Source organism: Rhyacophila brunnea, unplaced genomic scaffold, assembly GCF_057557595.1.
Source record: "Rhyacophila brunnea isolate RB1 unplaced genomic scaffold, BYU_Rbru_1.0 scaffold_9, whole genome shotgun sequence".
Classification (NCBI taxonomy): domain Eukaryota; kingdom Metazoa; phylum Arthropoda; class Insecta; order Trichoptera; family Rhyacophilidae; genus Rhyacophila; species Rhyacophila brunnea.
Window position 1 is genome coordinate 44,764,280 of NW_028233361.1, and position 21,576 is coordinate 44,785,855.

At 32.0% G+C, this 21,576-nt stretch overlaps 1 protein-coding gene across 3 annotated transcripts; it reads right to left on the reverse strand.

The window, feature by feature from the left end:
• Positions 1 to 68: 68 nt before the first annotated feature.
• Positions 69 to 21,576, reverse strand: LOC147063708 (sodium-coupled monocarboxylate transporter 2-like). 3 transcript variants are annotated; one of them, XM_085959915.1, is made up of 11 exons: positions 21,425 to 21,576; positions 18,426 to 18,683; positions 18,046 to 18,170; positions 14,801 to 14,953; positions 13,526 to 13,748; positions 11,621 to 11,761; positions 9,535 to 9,664; positions 5,400 to 5,488; positions 3,048 to 3,318; positions 2,026 to 2,189; positions 69 to 480 (listed from the first exon to the last, which is right to left on the reverse strand). In XM_085959915.1, exons 2-11 carry the CDS (start codon positions 18,638 to 18,640, stop codon positions 186 to 188), a joined length of 1,806 nt encoding a protein of 601 aa, XP_085816041.1. In that variant the 5' UTR covers positions 18,641 to 18,683; positions 21,425 to 21,576; the 3' UTR covers positions 69 to 185. The 3 variants fall into 3 exon arrangements, with proteins under 3 accessions (XP_085816041.1, XP_085816042.1, XP_085816043.1); XM_085959916.1 differs by having other exon boundaries at positions 21,386 to 21,576; XM_085959917.1 differs by lacking the exon at positions 2,026 to 2,189 and having other exon boundaries at positions 326 to 480.

Sequence of the window (21,576 nt, forward strand, 5' to 3'; positions counted from 1 at the left end):
GGTTTCTCTATTATGTATAAACGCGGGCTATCGCTGGTTACACGAAATAAAAACCCTTGTAACATAAATTGAATGATAACATGAAAATATAATATAATAATCTTTATAAAAGCTTTTTTATATTAGTAATTGTTTTAATACATTTCTATAATATAAAATCTTATTGTAACCTTAAATTAATATGTTCACTCATTTAATAATATCTTCCCTTTCAGATCCTGCATTATTATTTCAACGGGTTTGTATTCAGTATTTTCTCCAACCTTCCCAACCCTCGTTTTGTCCATAATATATTTCGGTAAAAAGCGGTGTATAACTGGGCTAAAATATTCTGGCCTCATATGCTTCTCGCTAGGTGCCTCTGTCAAATAACTGATCGGTATTCCAATGAGCAAAGTTATTATGGTGCCTATTGATGAATACCACATTACCGATATTCTGTAGATAAATAGTAAATCATCAGCGCCTTCTTCGGGGTATCTATAAAGAAGAAAATTGTATTTATTATAAATTATGCTCACGGTGGAGTTGTAAATGAAAGTCTTTTCTCTAGACAAGTGGTTTTTAAACTGGGGTCCGCGGTCCCCTAGGGGACTGCGAAGCGGTTTCGGTAGGACCGTGAAAAACGAACGCATATATTTATACTATTCATATTTTTATAATTATAGCATGTAACATTATTCTTGGGTTTTGGATTTGGATTTATCCCAGACCTACGAGAATTTGAAAAATACCATCGTTTTATCAATAACCCATTTGAACTTTCCATCACTGCCTTTGGAGGACAATTTAATTCAGGAATATTTTATTGATTTGATAAATGCTGGGGGTGCAAAACATGTTTTCCGTGAAACGTGTTGTAGTAATTTTTGGATTGAAATGTCACAGTCCTATCCTGATGTTGCAAAGATGGCTCTAAGAGTGCTGATTCCATTCGCAACTACCTATCAGTGTGAGACGATTCTTTCTACACTACTTACTATCAAGACAAAATCTCGAAATAGATTAGGTATACGCGACAAATGATATAAGAGTTGCACTGGCCAAAACAAAGCAGATGCACCCATCCCACAAAAATTGTTATTTAAATTTAATCACATAACATGTAATATTTTCTGAATACATAATTGTTTGTAAAAAAATGTTTTATTCACAGCACTAAAAGCAGTGCCGCGCCGTAGGTATGTGAGATCCTTGTGCAAAGTATTTGGCGCCCCCAATTTCTTTAAAATAATATAGATTTTCTTTTTTTATTAAAGGGGTCCGCGAGTCATCGGAGAATTTTTAAAGGGACCGCCACGCAGGAATTTTTTTAAAAGTTTGAGAACCGCTGCTCTAGACCATCGGGGGCTGACAGGGCTCTAGCCTGGGGGTCCAGCGTAGCGGGTCGACTAGATAAGTGAGATAAACACACATCACAAACTTACGATTAATATGAACGCATGATGCCGATAGCATATATCATCGGATGAGTGACAGACTTTCCTTCAGTTATATGGAATAAAACTACTATTTTAGACGCAAACCATTTTTTTTAAATATTAGTTTGTATTAGCATTACCTACCATTAAAAAAAGTAATCGTTTATTTACAACAAGTTAGAATGATCTATATTTTTTTTAATTACTAGCTGCTTTGCAAACATTTCTGTATAATTTCGTATTAGTAGTTGTGATCCTCAAAATTCCTTGGACTGACCGGGTGACAAATGTTTTCAATCGAACGGGGAAGGACCGAGAAGTTCTACGTAGTATCAAAACCAGGAAACTACAATACCTCGGCCACATTATGAGAGGACAAAAATACAGCATTCCCCAACTTGTCATTCAAGGAAAGATCAATGGGAAGCGTAGCAGAGGACAGCGCCGCATTTCGTGGCTTAAGAACCTCAGTGATTGGTACGAGTGCAGCTCCACCGAACTGTTCCGGGTAGCAGACGACAAAGATAAGATCGCCTTGATGGTGGCCGACCTCCGCTAGGGGATGGCACAATAAGAAGAAGGTGTGATTAATATCTAAACTCACGTCATAGTCTCCATCTTTCTTGAAACATTCCCACTAAAATCACATTCATCAATGGAGAGTGGTTTCTTCGGGTGAACCAAGATTCCGTTGGCCTCAGCTTGGTTACTTCCGGTGAACATCCAGATCATGAAGATACTGCTTACCAAAGCTCCAATAACTGTCCCCTGAAATTCACGAAATTATTTTCGTGTTTGTGTTTGTGTTCGTGTTCGTTATGTATGTATTAATGTATCAGGATGTGTAACGCATCGGTGAAAGGTAGATGTTAGCTGTGGGGATAACTTTGCCAGTAATACTTATATGTATTCAATGAACTAAGAATAGAAATTTGTTGATGGTATTGGTTTGTTTATAAAATTTAGTAGGGCGTAGTATTATTGATATCGTACAGTAGCGAAGGGTGGAGGTAGGCTGTTAAGATCCGCCATGAATAGTGCACATTAAACTTTGTTAGTCATACCTAGGTATTTGTTTTTATTGAATTAAGACTATAATTAATAGATATTTTTGGTTAGTTCTTAAATAACAATTAAACCCTGCCTAAACCAAACCATAATAGTTTTGGTATATTTTGGGCGATACGACAAAATTGTGCACACTTTTTCATTCATACTTAGTTGTTTTCGTTGGATTAAGAATACACAATATTATAAATATATTGTTTCATTTTTTTTTAATTCTTTAAGCTCTGCCTAACCCAAACTATAAAAGATAAAAAATATTATTCCATATATAAAATATTCAAAGTTACTTATTAATTAATTGCATAATTTTAGACATGTTATACATAGACGAGTTTTATTTGACTATTATCTATTATGGCTTAGTTTTCACAGGGTTTAATTGAATTTTAAAAACTAACCAACACCATCTGTAAATAATTGTAGTCTTACAAATACTCAACAAATAATACTTATGACTGACTAAGATCTCAACGACTACCTCCACCCTTCGCCACTGAGAGCTATACTCTATTATAAATATTTTTAATGATCATTAATAATACATTGTTATTGTATTACCTTAGAATTAGCTCTTGGGAGAAGCATGCCCATGCTAAACACCCCTAAGAGTGATCCAGAGATGATTCCATTAAAACTGATTGAGAGCTGCAGGATATTACCAAGTCTATCCACCCAATATACCATAACCATGCAAATTGATCCTAAGATAACGACGAGAGACTTCATGATGGTACTGGCGTGACGATCGGAAAAGTCACCTGGAATCCATATGGATATGAAGTCTTTGTAAACAATACCACAGGCTGTGTGAAGCAGCGAAGACATCGTACTGAAATTGGAATAAGTAATCATTTTATAAATTTCATAGACATTCTAAGAATATTAATGCCAATTAGTATTTGTGTCATATTAAATGAATTTAATATTATTATTCATATTTTTAAATGATTATATACCAAGATATCATTAGTGAAATTAAATTGCATGTAAATAAAGATGCATTTATCTCAGCATGTCATCTGATAACTATCTTAGGTATCAGGAGCATTAGTTGTTTGTTCTCCCAAGATGCAGAACTAACCTTCCATTGGTGTTGCCAATTGGAAGTTCAATAACTCTATTCAAATAAATTGCTTGGATGTTGACATATTTCACCTACGTGAGGATGAGTATATAATAGATGGGCGTTGTTTTATAAATTCTTAAAATAGGGTCTACTTGGCTCATTCGGTGTACTTCCTTGTATCTACTTTATAGTTTGTGTATTTACTCTGTCTACTGTTTTTCTAACACTGCATCTATTTTTCTTAATATACTGTTTTAATACTATTTCTTTGTTTTTAAAAGTCTTGTGAGCGTCTTTAATTCATTTTTCTTAAGTTCACTACAAGTAAAAAATAAAAAATAAATATATTTATTGGATTTTAAAATTGTAATTAAATGTCCACAATTTAATACATTAAAAAAAACGAAATTGTGGGAATATGCGAAGAACACGACTTTACGAAGACACATTTTATTACACGCTATCGAACTGATTCAATTCACAAAATATATAGAACACACATAAATGATTTTGGAAGCACCTGAGAAACATACCTACCTACACATTAGAAAAATAATTACAAGATAAAAAGAACTTTTTATATACCACGTTTTTAAATTTTCTGTTGAATCTTATAAACTTGACAATTCTATGTATTAATAATTTAGGACAAATAAATAAGGCAATTGTCAACAAATCATTTTTTTTGCTATTTTGCAACAAACAAACACACAAACAAATATAGAATACTGAAATGTCATTTTGATTTCCATAGTAACGTACGTATATATTAATAATTTAGTTGCTAGGACCACCCCCTTAGCAACCAATAATAGTGGATTGGATTACGGATTTCTACCGAAATAACTTTTAAAATAGTGACGCACTTATATATTATTAAAATAACTTTTCATACAAAACAGAATTAACTGAAAATGAATTCAATTCTACTTAAAGATGGCTAAAAATATTAAAAGAATGCATTGGCATCGTGTTCTGGTATATTCTAAAAATTTCAAACGTCTAGCTAGTCGGGAAGCTAAAAATCGATTGCAAGATTTGTACTGGATAAACAACCACCGGACAAACAAGAATACGAGCTAAGAAAAACGTAGTAATAAACTAGGATCCTGGACAGGACTCGAACCTACATCCATCGGATTTCGGCCTACGTGCTTTAGCAATTTAGCCACCTGACCCTATCAAATTACTACGAAATTAACTCATATTCATGCAACTTGAGGCCTTCTCAAATTGTGTTAATATTGGTTATCGATTTTTGTCTGTTGAATTAAGATACAAGAGTATATTGTGTTTTATAATTTGCAATTTTTTTTGCACTTCTTACTACACTGATACGCCTCTTTGCCTGATTACCTTGTATACAATTAGATTAAAAAATGATATTCACATTAAGAAAATAAACAGATAATATATATGTAAAAAAATGATTTTAGAATATATTACATCATTTTCATCCGAGAACCGGAGTGCAAAGTTATGAAGTAGCAACTCTAATAACAGGTATTAAGTATCTACCTTGATTCTTCGCCTACGTCAGGATCTCCGCAAATTTTAGTGTTAACGTACCTGCACTTGCTAATAATTTAATAAAATATTTTTTTATTTAACAAATAATTTACTAGATTTAAGATTTTTAGATTTTAGATTCTTATTCGGTATTTCTTGAATAAAAAATGTAGTTTTATAAAAATCCTAATATGTTTATAAGCTTCGTCTTCTTGCGGATATAGTGATGTCTTTTTCATTCTTGTCACCCTCATAACTATGAACTTTCTCAATGTTTCTATTCTCTGCAATGATTTACCTTAACTTAAATATTCAGCTTATGAAAAGATACGTACCTTAACGCTGCACTGAACACTCCAGCAATAAATAAACCTGGTAATCCAGAAATTCCTCGAGCTGTATCCATCACATAGTATGGCAAAATCTGAAAGTATATTTGAATTTAATAAATTACCTACATGCATGTCAATATTATACACCTAATTATTGTAAGCATGGCCCCCACATCCTGAAGCGGGCCCCCAGGCCAGGATCTTTGGCGGGACCCCTACCTATCACGAAGGTTAAAGGCAGTCTGACGCTCTACAGTGGCGTTTTCTAAATGGTGTTCGAGGTCAATAAAAATTCAGTGTATTTTTAGCGATTTTTAACACATCTAATTATGGAGTTGTCGAGTATCAACACACAATAACCAAAAATTGCATCGCACAACCATACTTATATTTTAAAATGGTAATAATCCCGAAGTGAAATAGCGCCGCAGGCGACTTTTTTTACTATTAGGGCATATTTAAGATGTGTGTTTATCTCAATTATGTGGTCGACCCGCCACGCCGGGCCCCCCTGAACCTGGGCCTCTAAGCTAGAGCCTTGTCAGCCCCTCCCTGTTAGGGGCCATGATTGTAAGTAAGCAATTAACAGGTAGTTGATAAATGTATTCCTACAGTACAATTATTTTATAAATGCCTAGACTAGCCCACGTGATAAATATATATATTCGTATACGAATTCACTTGTAACATTATATATTAAATATATGCAGTTTTATTAACTAACGAGTGATTAAAGCCTTGAATTCACTAGGGGACAAAATGTATCGCAACATGACGCCCAACATTGAGTCTACGTGCCGGCGCAACGTTGCTCTCTGTCGCCCATCGTTGCACGCAACATATGCGGCTTTTCTACGTGACGCGAGACATGTTTCACGATGTTGCTTCGCTTGTGCCCTGTACTCACTAGGGGACAAAATGTCTCGCGACATGGCGCGCAGCTTTGAGTCTACGAGCTGCCCCAACGTTGCGAACTGTTCCATACGTTGTACGCAACATAGCGAGGCTTTTCTACGTGATCCGCGACATGTTGCGTATGTACGATCCACGAGCGAGCGCAAGGGGGCAACCCATCGTCATTCGTGTGTAGGAATTGGCAAGTGCGATGGTATGGTCCAAACTGCGTGATAAGGAATTTTTATGAATTTTCACACAAACGGTGAAATAATAAAATTAATTTAATAACAATATTAAAATATATCGAAACTCTAACGATGAAAAATAATTATGTTAATTATATTATTTTTGTTGCCGAGAAAAAAAATCAATGCAAAAAAACGTTAATTTTTATTTCGATTTTTATGAATTATTTTGATTCATAATTTGTTAATAAAGAAAATATTATCGACCTGTATATTCGAAAATTAATATATCCTTTATTTAATTTGATATTTTTTGTTCTATCCATTACAGAAAAATAAATAAAATTTACTATTTTTAATTTTAGAAAGCTTATTACCTACTTATTAATTGACTGCTAATAACTTAAAGTACTGTAATTTTGAATATCGGAAAAAAGTTCTTTTTCTACATTTAAAAATACCTACACCAAAAAGGTACAGAATTTCAGAATACATATATTGTACCTACCATAATTTCGTGCGAGTAGGTACATACTATAATTAAGTTATTCACTTTGTTTATACTATTAAAAAATATGAAGTCATATTATTATACTGCTCCACTGTATTTTTTTAATTATGCAGAACATAAATTAAATAAGTACCTACTTAAATATTATTCTCTGCAGTCTACATAATTATTTTTACAGATAAATAATAATGCCAAAAATTGTTTCAGCGACGTCGTGTCATTAACGTAATAAATTATTATGGCATGTAGATGTTTTCTTCAAATCACATAGGTATTTACGTGTTCAGTGCTTCGAAACCTTTTATTATTTTATACATCATGGAAATTCTGAATAAAAATAATATGTAATAAACTTTTACCCGATTTTTTAATATATGGATGTTTATTATAATATTATCATTAACATTTAGGTACTAAACATTTCAAAGTTTTCGATTACTATTTTTTTAGTAGTTCACCATTTTTTCTCATATTAATCTTTTATGTTGAAAATTCACTGTTTTTGTGAAATACGGAATTTTTACATAATATGAAATGAAAGAAAATCCGGCTTCTATGTGGGGAATTATATAAATCACTGTTGATCTTGTGACTATCGGGCTACGTATTATTTATGTTTAATTGCATAATATTTTCGATATTTAACTTCGCGTGTATAATAAAATGAACAGTTTTAAATTACATTTTTAAATTTACACTTGTTAACGTACGCGTGTGTAGCCGAATTTTTATGAATTATTTTGATTCATAATTTGTTAATAAAGAAAATATTATCGACCTGTATATTCGAAAATTAATATATCCTTTATTTAATTTGATATTTTTTGTTCTATCCATTATCTTCCGATCCGAGATCTTTCAATATGCCTGCATTATGTCAATTATTATATGAATAAAAATTCACCTACAATAAAAACGTTGTGGAATCGCCATCAAGTGTTATGCCAAGTCCCAAATAGAGATAAGTCTCCTCGTAAATAAAGAAACATTATTTAAACACTGTTTTAAAGTTTCATATCAATTGTATGCAAATATTTGTATAAAAACAATTCATACCAAGTATTTTAAACAAACGTGCACTTTTTTGTATTTCTCACGGATGGAAAACGTATGAAAACGCACAAACAAGAAAGTGTGGACTTATAAATATTTTGTTTCACTAAAAGTAACGCCGTGTGGTCTCGGCGAATGTTGTTTTGATTAAATCTCGCACATTTATATGATATGGACTGCCCAGATTACATTTAAATTGATGACAATGTTTGCAGTTCAGGACGTGCGTAGAGTATCAAATGTTTGTAACGTGCATTTGTTAAGTGATATAAGTTTACAAACATTTAAGTATATAACTTTTTTGACAGCAGATTGTCTTATTATGGAGTGTGTATTCTGCAAAAAGATCATAAAATAATATCTTCTGGTTATAATCCAAACAACTCTGTGCAGGTCCTCAATTTCATTAAATATATTAAATATATACATTTAAAAAGGTGAAGTGCCACTGGCTCCAACGGCTGGTAAAAGACGCCAGTTGGTAAAACGGATAATAAAATTTGTCTAGACATTGCATGACAAGGCCTGAAAGACAAAAATGTGCTCTAATGATATTGCAATAAGAGTCACTTTGGCGGCTATCGTGTTTCGGCGACAAGTATGTACAAGGAAATGTTCTGCGACATTGCGTCGTAGTGTGTCCGCATTTTGAACAAGAAACATGTTCCGCGGCTTCGTTCCCGAAACATCGACGTAGATGTTGTGCGTCATGTTGCACGATTTGTCCCCTAGTGAATTCAAGCCTTAACGTGTCGGCTTATATTGTCGTGGATCCCAGGTTTGAATCCTGGATCCGGAAAATACACATATTATTTTTCAGCTTTGAGTCAGCGTATAGACCTAATAGGTTGAGCAAGTAGCTAACATATTATATTTCTCGTAAAACGCAAGAATCTGTTAATACAAACTTCCTCTCTGTGGATGCCCATAATATTATGATCTCGGACACGATAAAAAAATAACTAAATTGTCAATCTGGACATCTATTGCTATATACAGAAAGTTATTTTAATTAACTGCTAACTTCGTGAAAACTATTTACCTTAAAACAAACATATCCAGCTCTTTACTAGTAAAATATAGAAACAGAATCACAAAATAACAACTTCAAAAAGAGTGACAAAGTACATACCTACTGATTGTTTTTTTAATCTCGACTTTACGTATAAATGCATTGTTATATGCGCCGCAAACGAGGATATGTCAATGACAATATGAATCTAATTACAGCGCAGATAAAATGATCTGTTATTTTTTTTTGTTTTGATAATAAATTAACTCTAAAGGCTATAATTAAATAAATTAATAAGTCACACATTATCTAGGTAATTGTTAGGATATGCTATGATTTTTTGCATATTCCATTTAGTCTGTGATGGAAAAAATGGTATTGGGGATTGTGCACTATTGCCTTAGGCCTTAGAATTAGTATCGGAAAATATACACTAGAGTTATCAATTATTTGTTTATTTTAAATTGAGTAGATACACACCTGATCGACCTTATTAATTACGCCTATTGATAGAGGATCACATCCACTGTATCTGGCATACATGATGTAACCAGCAAACAGACACAATGCTTTTATTAAGGTAACAGAAAAACAGTAGATGTACAGCACCCTAAAACACAACAAGCAATTTAAGATAAATGTGGGTGTAAACAACCCCAGGCCTTGGCAGCAAACGCCGAGACAGTCAGAGCATTACCCAATTATCGCATGTCATTTCATCTACAGTCAGCACATTCTTCAATCGTGACATACAGCAATAATGACTTTTTGCATTTTATTGAATATTCATTTCAATAAATAGCGAATTATAATTGATGGAACATATGCTCTCTATCATAGCGCCTCGGACTGAGTATCCCTCACCGTGTATTACTTCACACTGTTCCACCGTTGCACCTCTCATTGTACTTATTCTAACAGTAAAATAAACTCTCCTCATTTCATTCGAGCACCTTCCAACCAGTCTTTCAACCTCTACACCATCACCCTAAAGTGGTGACCTGACGTCGTGATCCTTACCGACGTTTTCCTGACCATTTATATGGCTGGGAAACATCTGAACCTCAAATAAATAATGAGATTGATTAGTAACACTAAAATTCTTCCAGGGATGACATTAAAATACCACATAACCCTACACTACTTATATCATGTAACTTTAGCTCGAACAATTATTTACAAATATTTTTAAATATATAATGTTTTATGTTATATTATTAGCAAAAATGTAAATTTCCACTATACCCATTTAATGTTTACTTAGCGCATCATAAAGTCACATTTATTAATGGATGAAAAGATGACTTATGAATAATTTGACCTATAATTATCTGCTATAGAGCCTCTTTCTTCAAAGTCATTCACTAAATGATATAACATAGTGGGTTTTGATAGCACATTATTTCCACCCAAAATTTTACATCATTTTCTAGTCGGCACAATAATAATAGATGATTGATTTTGATAAAATGTTTGGTAATTGTGCCGCAGAGGTGGACACGAGCATTTATATTTTTTTTTACGAAAACAGTTTATTCCATGTAGACAATGATACCAAATAATATTTATTATATTATCATAATGCCTTAATCCCCATCCCAATCCTCCAATCGACAGAGTTGGGAATATAATGATATTATTGTAATTTATTGTAAATGAGTCAAGGCTAGACCATGATGCACAGCGAAACAAAGAAAAAGAAAGTTAACGTTATCTGTTTCTGGGCGGACGAACGGTCGAGAGTGGGTACGGTCAGTCGGTAACCTACCCTTGAGCCTCTTATGTTGCCTCTAAATACGATTTGCTACCTTTTTCGCGCCAAAGCATGCGTTTACAAAATATTTTGTTAGTAATTAATTGTTACTTGTCAAGCGAAATATACTTAATGTCCCTGAATCAGTGTTTTTAATAAGTGGAAAAGTGTAAATCAACACCCTACTTAAACCCCTACCCCTCAACAATTATAATAAATACCTTTTTCTGTCGGCGCATCGGCTTTTCGATCCAATAATCGTTAATTGAAAATTTGAAATTTTCATACATTTTGATACACCATTATCACAAACTAAGCTTATATGAGGTAATATTAGGTTGGGGTTGGTTATATTAGGTTAGGTTATGTTTGGTTTGGTCTAAAAAGAAAGTTGTAAAATCTCATGTCCAACTCTGCGGCACATTTACCAAATGTTTTTACGATTAAAACACATTGGTTTGAAACAGTAAAGTAGAATTTAAATTGTAAATGTGATCCACCACGAAGACGGATTACCAAATGGAGGGTTGATTCTTTTTGGATGTTGTAGTCTGACAGTGTGCGTCCATATTCCAACAGCTTTCCAGCAAAGATCAATCTCTGCTGGTCTGGGGGGATTCTCTCCTTATCTTGGATTTTGGCTTTGACATTCTCAATGGTATCTGAGGCTTCCACTTTTCTGTTACAAACAAAATAGTAAACCTTTCCGGAGAACACCTTGTATTAGTGAAATCATCATCATTTAGTAAGAGAATGTGATGAATGTTGATGAAAGTTAAAACAGTAAGTATTAATAAATATTAGTATACTTACTTGTTTGCATCTGCCAGTGAAGGTACTGAGAGAAATCTTTGAATACACATTTGATTGACTCCCATTCCAGAAATCCACCCCAAACTCATTCCAACGGTCACCGACCAAAACGTTGAACGTTTGTATATGCTTGGGTCCATACTAAAAAGAATAAATTATATATTATGGTTTAATTTAGTCGAGATGTATTACCCTCCTCTTAAGGGGGAGAGGCATGCCAGCAGAGAACCTAGCGGAAAAATACGACGCTTGCAATTTGAGATTTTTTTTGATAATTTACAATTTCAACTATATTAATTAATAAATATTATGTATCTGAAAACATTAAAAAGATTTTTTATTTATTTTTTAATTTAAAGGTAAACTTACAATTGTAAAAAAAATGTTATAAAATGTGAATTCGTTGAAGGTTCACATCTTATTATAACATTATATTTTATGGTTATATTTATTATTAAAATTTAGTTTATTAAGTTTTCAGTTTTTCGTTTCTTAGATTTTTGTCAAATTCATCGTTTTAGTATTTTTTATATTTATTTTAAAAAACATCGATTTTTATAAAAATATAAACGTGTATAACTTGAAATCCTTTTTATTTATATCAAATTTTATTTTAGGTATGGCCCAATATTGAAATTCGATTTTCCGAAAGTTTATCTTAAAATTAAAAAAAAAATTAAAAATCTATTAGCTTCTTCTTAAGCTTTCTTCTAGCTGTTCATTTTTCATGTTATAATGCACAATATGGTATAAAAATAACATAGGTCACTCAATTAAATGGATTAACAATATTATTTAACATAAATATTGGCTCATGCCATTTTATAGCATTAATAATAATATATATACAAATTTACTAAATATTGTTTCTTTTATATGTAAAACTAAACGATGCTTATGTCTACCTTCAATTTAATTTACTTAATAATGAATTATTGATATTATGTTCCCAATAAAAGAAGTCAAAAATGTTAACCTCAAAAGAGAGGAGAGAAATAATTTAATATGCCAGTTACCATTGGGCTAATACTTTTTATACGGGTGATAGATCGATAATAATCACAAAACATATAAATAATTATTATTATAAAATACGATTAAATATTTGCTGAACACCCTACTTGGGTAGGTATATTTCTCTTAGACTAGGTAACTAATTAGAATGTTACATTCTTAAATCTTGTGAAATCGTTGAAAAAAAAATAGTTAATTAAAAATTATTAGCAAGTTACGACAAACAATCTTGGAGTGATCCGTGACGTCGGTTAGTAATTAAAGTAATACCTACTTTGATCTAAAATACAAAAGCCGATCGCCAATAGTAGCTCAATTTGGAAAGCACTTCATTGATTATTAAAAGCCATTAGTTAAAATTTGTCACAATTAAATATGACTCCTTAAGCTTAGTGGTTCTATATACATACCTACATGGGCGCAATACCCGAGAGATGCAGGTTCAATCTTAATATTTTAAAAGAGATTACGTTTGTTCAAAAAATAGTTTATTAAATTATTAGCAAGTGCAAGTGCGTTATAACAAAAATTTGGAGAATACCTGAAACCGGTCAGTAATCAAGATAATTGAATATTTTTCTTTAAAATACAAAAGCCGACTGTCAACTAATAACAAAATTTAGAAAACGCTTTAGTGAGATTTCTAAAAACTTTAGTTAATTCCATCGCAATTAGATTGGACACACGTAGCTTAGCGGTCAGTATACATGGGCAAAGATTTGAATTCCGCTAGGTGTCGTATTTTTTTCAAAAAGCTTTTTTTTAGTTTTTAAACATTTTTAACGTGTGTTTTCAAATTAATTATAAACATATATTTTCTCTCAAAAAAATAATATACTTGAGTTACCTTCGAAACATGTTTTGACAAGCTACATAAATTATTATACTTACTCGAAAAATTGTGTTCTTCCCGAATCTTCAGCCAGAGTCCAAATTTTACTTAATCCCCCTTCGTTTATAGTGCCAAGAATTAGAATTGCGAATATTGATGCATTCATCATGACAAATTGGATTGTATCCGTCCATACAACAGCTCTTAACCCGCCAATTGCCGTGTAGAAAATGCATATGAGGCATACGGCTGGGGTGACGTATTTCAAGTCAATACCGCTCACTAAAAAAGAAACACTTTTTATACAATATCTTTTATAATCATTACATGATATAGTAGGCTGCGATCTTCTTCTTGTTCTTCTTTCACCCTTACACGACTAGAGTTGGGTTTCGGGAATTTCCCAACGGGAATTCTCGAGAATTTTTCGAGATTTTCCATCCTGAATCTCGAGAATTTAAATTTTTAACATTTCGGGAAATCCCGGATCTCGAGAATCTTCTCTCGGGATTCGGGATTTCTTTATTATCAATAATATTAATTGAAGAAACGATTTTCTTATGAAAAAAGTGGACAGAAAACACAAAACGTTTAAAGACTGATCGGGACATTAAATACAAGTAAGCCAACATCGACTCAAAATGAGCGCAATTTTTGCAATATCGGACAATTTTGTGTCTCAAAAGCGTACGCGATTGTCAAATACAGCGATTGACAGTTTGTATTTTTGAAATTCTATTTTAATAAGTAATGTTTTGAATTATTGTTGTTCTCCTACTTCTATCTATTTGTCTTTTTACATGAATAAAAAAAAATCATATTTTTTTTTTAATTTGTCTGTTTTTACACTGATTTTTGGATTTTTACAGGCTTTTTTTTAAATTTCCCGATACCTCGAGATTTTTTTTCTGGAAATCCCGATTCTCGAGAATTCAAAATTTCATCATTTCGGGAAATGCAGAATCTCGAGGTTGAGATTTTCTCGGAAAATACCCAACCCTAGTCACGACCCAGCATTGGGGCATAGAGTAAGCACAAGTTCGCGCCACTTTGCAGCACGTATGTCACTTTTGTAGCACCCCTAAGATTCAGAAGCTTAGTAAGATAACATGTCTCACAGCCATACACAAGTAAAATTACTGTCATTTGAATATACACATTTAATTTGATTTAATGCGATCATCGTATAAAGTGGCGATTTTATTTATGCGATCATCACATTAGCCGAAGCATTATTGAACGCAAATTATTTTTAAATTTCACATTATTAGTTGTGTTTGGTAAGTATGTTTGATGTATTATTTTATTTTTAGTTTGGTGATAAACTTACTTACCAAGATTAAAAGCCAAAGCTGGGACGTACATGACAACCGGTATGTTGATTATGAAGCCAACGAGGCAAATAAACGACGATACCATGCGGACTTTTTTTCCAAAACGCAATTCCAGATATTCGAAACTCGACGTCAGCTGGAGATTATAGAAAACTGAAAATTAATATAAAAATAAGTCACATGGCACAAGTCCTTGTCTAGGTATCATCCAGCATTATAGTATGTACGAAAATTTTACAAATATATTTATTGTATACCCAAGGCCCCCGCAACCTTAAGCGGAGCCCCAAGCCAGGATGTTTGGTGGGCCCATCTACATATCACTTATCGTCGCTGTAGAATTGGTTTCCCGAATAGACTAAATGTTCAGGAGACGTTAAAAAAAATTCATAATCCTAAATTTAAAAACATGGAGATATTTAAATTGTTATTTTTACAGCATATGAATGATGTATTCATTACCATTACAAAGTAATTTAAAGAAAGGGATGGTTCTCGTCCAATTAGATACAAAAAAACATTCTGCATTAAGAAGTCGATTTCGACAAAAACGGATATTCGGAAACCAATCTTATAGCGACGTTATGTTAATGGCAGTGTGATTAATGTCCTATGGTAGTGTTCGTAAAATGGTATTCCGCGGTAAAATTCAGGGTATTCCATGTATTTTTTCACAATTTCTGAATTTTTAAATAAATTCATTTGAACATACATAACTTAAAAACACCTCAGATATTATATACCTGTATATACGGACTAAAAAAAATCGTATGTGAAAAAAATACTAAACTCGACGGGATTTGAACCCGTATAACCATTGGTGTCGCGCCAATCTGTGCATTAACTAATTATGTTACGAGCCTCCTATTTAATTACGAAAATTTAAACTAGTAGGTCATACATGAATCAAATTGCGTTATTATTGACTATCGGTTTTTGTGTATTAAATCAATGAATATTAATTACCTTAATTACTAACCGACGCCCGGCTCTCGCCAAATATTTTAGTTATAACGTCTACTTGAACGTGCTAACAATTTTTAATAAACCATTTCTTTTATTCAATGAATAATTCACAAGATTTTGAGAATGTTACATTCCGTATATTGAATATACATAACGTCTTGAAAACACCTCAGACAAACACCCATTAGATAAAATCATATTGAAAAAATTATTAAACTCGACGGGAACGACCCGACGCCCCGTATATCTAAGGTGTTTTCAAGTTATATATGTTCAATATATGGAATGTTACATTCTTAAAATCTCGTGAATTAATCATTGAATAAAAGACATGGTTTATTAAAAATTATAAGCAAGTTCAAGTAGACGTTATAACTAAAACTATTTGGCGAGGGCCGGGCGTCGGTTAGTAATTAAAATAATTAATATTCCTTGATTTAATACACAAAAACCGATAGTCAATAATCACGCAATTTGATAAGCATTTCATGTATGACCTACTAGTTTAAATTGTCTTAATTAGATAGGAGGCTCGTAGCATAATTAATCAATGCACAGATTGGCGCAACACATACGGTTATATGGGTTCAAATACCGTCGACTATCGTATTTTTTCAAATATGATTTTTCCTACTGAGTATATATCTGAGGTGTTTTCAAGTTACGTACGTTCAATATCTGGAATGTTCTTCAAATTCTTGTGAATTATTCATTGAATAAAATAAATGGTTTATTAAAAAATTCGGTACAGTTCAGTTATGAGGAATACAGCGGAAAACACATTTTTAAAATACCCGATATACTTGATTATTTGTTAGTTTGGATTAGTTTAGGTTAGGTTAGGTTGGGTAAGGTTTGGTTAGGTTAATCTAACAAATAATCCAGTATATCGGCTATTTTCAAAATGTGTTTGCCGCTGTATTCCTCATAACCGACCTGTACCAAAAATTCATTTGAATTATTGAGTTGTCGGTACTAAGCATCATAAATTATGGAGCAGTAATCGCGACAATATTGTGGTCACCAAGTAATATGCGACCCTTCACCATATGAGATAAATACCCACTTTCTACAGGAAATAACAGACTAAAATAATTATCAAATAAAATTCTACGCGTCACAAATTATGTTTAGTATCATATTTAGCAATCTCGTATGTAAAATGCCTGTTAAACTTCTAAATGCATCACACAGCTACATATTTTACAACGTTTTTATTAGCTCGTATTCTTATTTGTCCGGTGGTTGTTTATCCAGTACAAATCTTGTAATCGATTTTTAACCAACTTCCCGACTAGCTAGACATTTGAAACTTTTAGAATATATCAGAACGCGATGCCAATGCATTCTTTAGCCATCTTTAAGTAGAATTGAATTCATTTTCAGTTAATTCTGTTTTGTATGAAAAGTTATTTCGGAAAAAAAATCCGTAATCCAATTCACTATTATTGGTTGCTAAGGGGGTGGTCCTAGCAACTAAATTATTAATATATACGTGCGTTACTATGGAAATCAAAATGACATTTCAGTATTCTATATTTATTTTTTTTGTTAACTGTCAATTCATGGTGGAACTTCATTGTATTGTTGTTTTTATTTAATAAAACGCAATTTTTTGTAGTACTTATTCCATTTTTAATCAATAGATTAGGACCGGTTTCGTCCACCTCAGAGGGAAAAGGAAAGGAAGGAGAAAGAGGGGAGGGTTGAAAATGTCCCTCTGAGGTGGACGAAGCAGGTCCTAATCTATTGATTAAAAGTAGAATAAGTACTACAAAAAAATTGCGTTTTATTCAATTATTTATTATTGTTTGTTTGTTTGTTTTTTATTTACTTCATATCAAGTACCTACAAGTTTGAGCATATTGAGTATAATAATTGAATAGAAAATTTAAAAACATTGTATATAAAAAGTTCTTTCTATCTTGTAATTATTTTATGTTAATATTGTTTAAGTAAAATTTTAGTTAGTAAGTTAAGTTAGAGTAAATTTGTAGACTGTGTTTATCTATTTCACTTAACTGGTTAACCCACCACGCCGGGCCGCCCTTAAGCCCAAGCCTGCAGGCTAGAGCCCTGTCAGCCCCCCCCCCCTGTAGGGGCTATGGTATACACACTGCAGATGGCAGAAAAGCAACGAGACCAAATGACTTTTTCTTCAACTGGCGTTTGGCACAGTAATTTGTAGAAATTAAAAAAAACACGTGTCATTAAGTTGAGATGCAACATTTTTTTGTAGTAATTGTTAAATTATGTTGGAGGAATATAAATCGTTTCACCTGGTAGATATACTTTGCCAATGACAACTGACATCAGCAACGATGCAAAACATGACACCATGTATTGACCTCCATATATATAAACTTCTGCAGGCATTCCCAAGAGAGTTATAGCCGACACCCAGCTGCAAAAAACAAAATAAAATTAATTAATAAATTTCACTTGGAGATACTTTTAAAAATGTACAAAATTAAGGCCCCAGAACAATAATTCTACTATCAAACTTGCGTTTGTATACAGCTGACTGATTCGCAGCTAACTTCATACTGTCGCGCACTTTCATAACTCTCAATTTCACTGTCGACTAAACACCCCAAAAGAAGTATAAAAAAAATAGTAAATAACTTACTGATTAAGAAACTAATTATCTGTGTTTTACCTTGCCGCCAGAGAGACTGCCACTGGGAACACCTTCATCTGCTTCCCTCCCAGCAGATATTCATCAGCTGTATTCTGGTTCTTGTAAAATGCAAAATATACTCCAATCAGTGATGATAAAAGCAGCATGCCACCAAACAGAATGTAGTCCGCCACAGAAAACACTAGATATTCCAGTTTTTTCCCGTCAACTATTGCTTCCGTTACAGTCTCCATTTTGAATGATTAGAAATATTCTGGGCGTAGTTTAAATGCAGTTCTGAAAACAATAAGTTAAGTAACCTTGTATTTAGTACAATCTATATATATATATATATCTATATAAATGAATGTTTGTTTGTCTGTCTGTCTGTCTGTCCCGTATGCGTTCCTATACCATTCATCCGATTGCGATGAAACTTTGGTGAGTTATTGTGTGCACACCCGCAAAGGTTTCTGAATTAGTACAATCATCTTCTTCTTCTATTCTATCTTCCTCATTCTATCTTCTTCTAGAAAAACCATATTTTTCTTCTTATTCTTCATTCTATTTCCTTTTATTCGTATGGTTCCTATACCATTCATCCGATTGCAATGAATCTTTGGTGAGTTGTTGTGCGCACGCCCGCAAAGGTTTCTGAATTAGTACAATCAACTTCTTCATCTTCTTCTATTCGATTTTCTATTCGTATGGTTTCTATACCATTCATCCGATTGCAATGAATCTTTGGTGAGTTGTTGTGCGCACGTCTGCAAAGGTTTCTGAATTAGTACAAGTAACTTCTTCTTCTATTCTATCTTCTATTCGTATGCGTTCCTATACCAAATTTGGAAAATCCATGCTTATCCTATGGACAGCTGTTTGTGGCCTGCTCACGCGTTGAAAAACCTGATTTATTCGTGTATGCATCAGACGGAAAAACAAAACATAATTATTGTGTATCCGAAAGCACTTCAATAAACCGAACTAAAACACAAACACTTTCTTTCTTTGAGTGACATTGCAAAGCATGCTGGGTAGTCGCTAGTATATTTCAAAAAACAATATATCACAATTTTTTCATTTCTTTTAAAATATAGCGATGTTTCAATTCTTAAAATTTGAATTCCACCATATCTCTTAAATGTTAATAATCTAAACATCAAAGCAATATTCTAATAAACGATTTGGTTACTATGGGTTTCCTAGCAACTAGCAAAATATTTGTTATCGTATTTCTTGCCTAGCAACCATCACTAGCCATTCCTTTCAATTATTTTGTTATAGAAAATATGAAAAGCCCTATTCTTCTCTTATTCCACATTTCAGGTAGGTAATAACAGTAAAGTTGTTTTTTTCATAAAATATTAAATATACTCATTCAACGAAGAATGCTTTATTTTTACATCTCGTGTAGGTATCTTTAGGCTTCAATAAAAAAAACTAGATTTAAACTTAATTTTATAAATTATATTATTAATCACACGTATTTCGTCCACGTAGTAATTTTTACTATTTATTTAAGAAAACAAAACATTGTGAACATAACAAGTCTAATATTCAGGACGTTCATAACATGAGATTTATATTATAACAAATTTTACTCTCCCAAGAGAAGAAAATAATAATAATAATAAACCTAAACAATATTATACAATAAAATAAAGTCTCAATACCAAAATTTAAACTATGTAATTATGTATTTTCGTGTACCTATTTGTTCATCCATCTATTGTATAGGTTAAATGAAATCGTAATATTATTTACAACTCATAAATAAATTATATTATTATTTGTAATTCCCTAAGTTGTGAATTGTATATGTGGTACAATTTAATGGTGTTAACTGTCAAGACGTCTTTAAAATTCTTTACCCAGCGGGACTCGAACCCGCGCCCCTCGGACTCGCGCCCGTATGGGTTTCTATCTGATTATGACGAAATTAACTAATGGTTTTTATAATTCTGACTGAAGCGTTTTCTGAATTTCGTTATTTTTCTGTTGTTTATGGGTGTCGAAGTTTTTTCAAAAATATTTTTTCTAGAGATTATATAATTCTACGATATGTTTGCAAATTATTTATGTTGAGTATGTTGCATTCTTAAATATTTTGAATTATTCGTTGCGTAGAAAAATAGTTTTAGTATTATATTATTATACGTATGCTAAAAATTATTAACGGTAATTGTACAAATAAATCTCATTCTTAGACAATAGATACTATCACACTTCTAGGATAACTAACTCATTGACGAAAATCTCTCGAATAACCCTATATAAACTCCGTACAAAATTTAAATTCATTACGTAATATTTGTTTGATACAATAAACACTGAATACAAAAAAAAAACACTGAAACGAATAAATAAATTTGAGGAAATAAATATTTAATATGGTTTAACACCTATATTATTATGCACGCCTTAAAGATAGAGGGAAAAAATAATCACTTTTAAATTATTGAGATCTGACAAAAAAATTTCTGTTTAAAATATGTAAAAAATATTAAGTTCATTTAAAAATAAATATTGAGAATTATTTTTTCAATTTATTATGTCAAATATTTTTTTTTGTTTCTAATTTGTTGTGTCAGGTAATTTTTTAAATTTCAAATGTTTTTATTTTTATATTAGGTTTTAATACCGGAAGGTTATTTTTAACAAAGCTGTTTTTGTCCAGGGGTTATTAAATTTGTCCAGTTAACGAAATACGTGTCATATTATAAAATATTATCAATTTCATATTACGTAGTGAAAATAGCCCGATATAAATGTTTTTATACGTCATGTACAAAGAAAATGGCAAATTCATTAATGTATTAATTCTTCAGCATAAAAATGCAACACCATAATATTATATGTGGACTAAACGAGTCAAGGACGTTATTTTTTAATGATTTTTAATTACCAATCAATGTTTTGTTTTATTATAATATTTAATATGAACATATACATAACATGAAAACAGTTATATCATTTAAATAATATAAATAATTACTCACTATTGTTTCTGATATATAAATAAGGAATTAAACACGGACCTTATTATTGTAGATACAGCAACTAGTAATCACAAACAATTTTTCTGCATTTTCTACAATAGTAATATTGCAACACGTCTATATTATTTATTATGCATATTTAAATGTTGTAGTAAACGGAAAATTAATTCGTTCAACAGGACGTATTATAT